General features: G+C 50.2%; 1 gene segment (V, D, J or C); it reads right to left on the reverse strand.

Moving 5' to 3' along the window:
• Window positions 1–3410: 3410 nt before the first annotated feature.
• On the reverse strand, window positions 3411–3905 carry LOC123521250. The segment is given in 2 exon segments: window positions 3411–3781; window positions 3863–3905. Coding segments are annotated over 2 exon segments (414 nt in total).
• Between the last annotated feature and the right edge of the window lie 229 nt (window positions 3906–4134).

A 4134-nucleotide genomic window follows, 5' to 3' on the forward strand; every position in this document is an offset into this window, starting at 1 on the left:
CTGCCAGCTACACAGTGCCATGCTCAAGTTCTCATTGAGAGAGACCCATTATCTTGTCATGGCCAAAGAAAACAACAAAGCAAGTGAAAGAACTTGGGCCCCTTTCCTTAGCAACACGAGTTTAAGAAGAAGGCAGAGATTGCTCTGAAGATGGGATTACCAGGGAAAAGAGAAACATTTCTCCACCTTCAAGCATTTCCTGCTGGAAAAGACTGACATGGAAATCAATGGGTGGGAATCCAAAAGGAGTTGGGGGATGAGGATGTGTGAGACCTCACGGGAGGTTAGAGCTCATACAGGAGAGAGCAGCAGTTAGGGAGGGTCCAGATGGTGGTTGGGGCAGGAAGAGTAGGGCAGTGACAGAGGAAATCACCTGTGAGTGGGTCGGTTCTTGGAGAAAGTGAAACCGTTGGCTCTGTAAGCAGGCTAGTGAGGCGCTAGTGCCTCCTGTTGGTCACGCCCCCATAGTCAGCACCTCATAGAACCACTCTTCTGGAGTCAAATCCACCACCCACCTGTCAGCTTGCTGTGGCATGGTGGCTCGTGTGCGGCTGGAAACAATGCCACCAGGTTTTGCAATATTAACAGGCTCCTCCGTGGTGGACAGGCTTCAGGAGAACGTCCAGAAGGAGACAGACGAGAAAGAAAGGTCTGGTGACTGACTTCCACAAAGAGAACATTGACAGGGTGCTGGAAGATGGGCCTTGGGGCTGGAAGGCACTCAGTATGCACCAGGGCTGCAGTGATGGTCTCCAGCACGCCAGCGGTGGGCCAGGCGACTCGGCTTGCCATGTTTCGTTCTGTTTTACCAGGGACACCAGAAACAGCAAACGGATGAAGGCGGCCCTGGAAAGGAATAGGTGCTCTGTTCTCCCCCAACCTGAAAGCCGACAAGAGGAAGTTTTAGCCCCCCTTACCTCTACTCACACCTACTGGGGGCCCTGGGGGTGCAGTGGTTATGGGGTGGGCTGCTAACTGAAAGGTTAGCAGTTCAAAATCACCAGCCCCACCTCACGAGAAAGATGAGGCTTTCTACTCCTGCAAAGAGTTGCAGTCTTAGAAACCTACCGGGGCAGGTTTACCTCTTCGAGTCAGAATTGACTCGATGGCCGGAAGTTTATGTTTTGAGGGGAGGGTGAATTGGGGTTTGTCTCAGGCCTTTCATAGGGGCTGGGCTTTAGCTCCTGAGTCAAGCGTGTTATCACGACCACAGGAGCTCAGGAAAATAATGGCGAGTTAAGGGACTGATTCCCTTCAGAATCGCTCAGACTTTGCTTTCACTGGTCACTTTAATTGATACTGTGTTAGATTCGTAAACGATTTTGAATTTTCAACTGCAAAGGACTTGGAATTCAATTTAGACCTCAACTCCCTGCCTCCCCCACCAAACAACAACAACAACAACAACAACAAAAACCCAACCCACTGCCCTGGAGTCAATTCCAATTCAGTCACCTTACATAGGATTTCCAAGACTGTTCATCCTATTGGAGCAGACAACCTCATCTTTATCCCTTGGAGTGGCTGGAGGATTTGAATTGCTGACCTTATGATTAGCATCCCACTGCCGAATCCACAATGTCACTTGGGTAAGAGCTTTTGATTTTCTTCTCCACGTGTAAGAGGAGGAGGGTTCTCTGCTGGTAGTCAGAGCAGCACTAGCTCCATTTGTCTGGTTTGAGAAGAAAGTAGTGAATGCAGTGCTATTTTACTTGTATGACTTAGTGTAACAGAGAAGTCAAAGTCAATTTTAGCAGCTACTTAGTTAACCACCTTCTTTGAGGAGTAGGAGTTGAGAGGTCCAGGGGATCTGGGAGTTCCCCCCTTAGCCCTCACGTCAAGTCCCACATTGGGGTAAAGTCATGGGGAGGCTGAAGGCGAAGGCGTGTTTGGTTCAGCATTACTGTATCACCTGCCACGAGGATGATGATCTACCAACTCCAGTTGCAGGAGCCCTGGTAGCACAGTGGGGGTTAAGCATTGGGCTGCCTAACCCTTAAGTCAATTGTTCAAACCCACCAGCTGCTCCAAGGGATATAGATGAGGTTGTCTGCTACTGAAAAGATTTATAGTCTCAGAATCTCTCCAAAACAGCTCCAGTTTGCTCTAAAGGGTCACAACGAGGGGTCAGCAGAGAGTTTTGTCTCAGTTCCAGGGCCAGACATGCGTCAGGGAAGACCGTGCTGAGAAGTTGGCAGCCCCGTTTCCTGTGCTTCAAATGTCACTTCCTCCACTGTAATAATGACCATAGGAGGAGAAGCACATGAACCTGGGAGGTGGTGCTGGCTTCCATTCTGCCTTTCAACCACTTTGTGGTCATCTCCAGCTCACCCTTGAAATCATTTGCAAAATATTTTGGGTGTGCCTTCTTCAGGGGAGACGGTGAGATTCTCATTCCGTCCGTCTGTATTGGCGCTGCCCAGCGGAAAGAAGTGTCGGCTTCACATTGTTTGTGTTCTAGTTGCCTCGTTAGAAAAGCACAAAGAAGCTGGTGAAATTAGTTTGGGTGATAGTTTCACTTAGCCCAATAACCCCCACATATTATTCTTTCAACCTTCAGTCAAAATTAAAATCCTCTTTTTAATGCGAACACTGCAGAATAAAACTAATCTGTTATACCTCTGACACACTGCAGTTTTGACTCTAGGACTGGGCCACATTTCAGATGTCGAATGGTGGCTCGTGACTACTTTATTGGCCTACACGGGATCTTCTCTCGATGCTAAGAAAGCATCTTGGGGTGGGTGATCTCTTCAAACTTTCCATACAGCTAGGTAGTTCCCCAGTTCTGAGCCTGTGAATTCTGCAGGCACCGTTTTAGTTGCAGGGCGGGCAGAGGAGAGGGGCTGCCGAGGGATTGGGCTTCTAGCCTCCACTGTTGTTTGGTGCAGACTCCCTCTTCTTTCTCACTGCTGACTCGGACTCTTAGCAACCTGACCCCCAAACTCAGCTCACTGCCATCGGTTCTGACTCAGGGCGACCTTATAAGACAGACTAGAACTGCCCCTTAGGGTTTCCAAGACTGCAATTCCTTAGGGCAATGGAAGGGTTCATCTTTCTCTCATGGAGAGACTGGTGATTTCAAATGGTTTACATTGTAGCCCTCAGCCTAGTTCCTAACCCACTACCTTACCAGGGCTCCTGCAGACTCATGGTGATACTAGCTTGCCCTATCTTGCACCGTATCCAGGATCAGTCATGGTTCAAAGCCCTGAGATCTATTTGGAAGCAGATACCTGGGTCATTCTTCCTAGTCCTTCTTCATGTGGAAGCCCCACTGAAACCTGTTCAGCATCGTAACAGTGCTAAAGTCTCCATGGACAGACAGGTGGTGTCTGCACTGGAAGTGCTTTGGCAAGAAGGTTCCTACTGAACCACCATGACCCTTGTATCGGTGGAAGTTCCCAGGCCTAGATGGAGTAGGGAATGCCAGTTCCTTTTGTGCATGGGCTGAGGCTGCACGTGGCACTGTGCAGATGCCAGGCAGCACAGTAGTACACACCCTCATCACTCTTCTCCAGCTTCTGCACCCACAGGGTGCAGCTGCGGCCGTCCTTTGCCTCCATGGCTGTGATTTTTTCTGCTTTCAAGCCTGAGTCCCAACGTATATCTGACTGGAACATGTCAAGATAGAGGAGCCTCTCAGGGGCTTTGCCTTCCTGATGCCGATACCAGTGGATGTATCTGACTGTTGATCGGACCTGGCACTGCAGGGCAACTGAGCTGCGCCTTCGCCCATGGACATAGGCCGGCTGCTCTAATCTGATGTCTGACTGGTCAGCTACAAAGGAGATAGCAGTGAGACTGGGGTATCAGGAAACCACACAACCTCTCCCCAGATGGCACCAGAGAAGAGACTTACCAGGTAACAGGAGAACCAGGAGAAGAGCCAGGTGGCCCAGCATGGCTCTACATCTGCAACAGGTGGAGTGAGGTGACCAGAATGGCCTCTCGTCTCCAACTGCTGAGCACAGGTGGAGGAGGAAAGATGCTCTCAGTGGGATGGGCCTCACCGTCTGAGCAGCAGAGGGCAGGTCTGCATCTGTTCTGTTAGTGCACACCAGGAACACGAGAGAGATGTGAGGGGTGCAGGGGAGGGGGGCAGACAAGGAAAAGACCCAAGAGCAAGACATA

This window comes from Echinops telfairi, unplaced genomic scaffold, assembly GCF_000313985.2.
Source record: "Echinops telfairi isolate 266 unplaced genomic scaffold, ASM31398v2 ScPeMD7_7;HRSCAF=31, whole genome shotgun sequence".
NCBI lineage: Eukaryota > Metazoa > Chordata > Mammalia > Afrosoricida > Tenrecidae > Echinops > Echinops telfairi.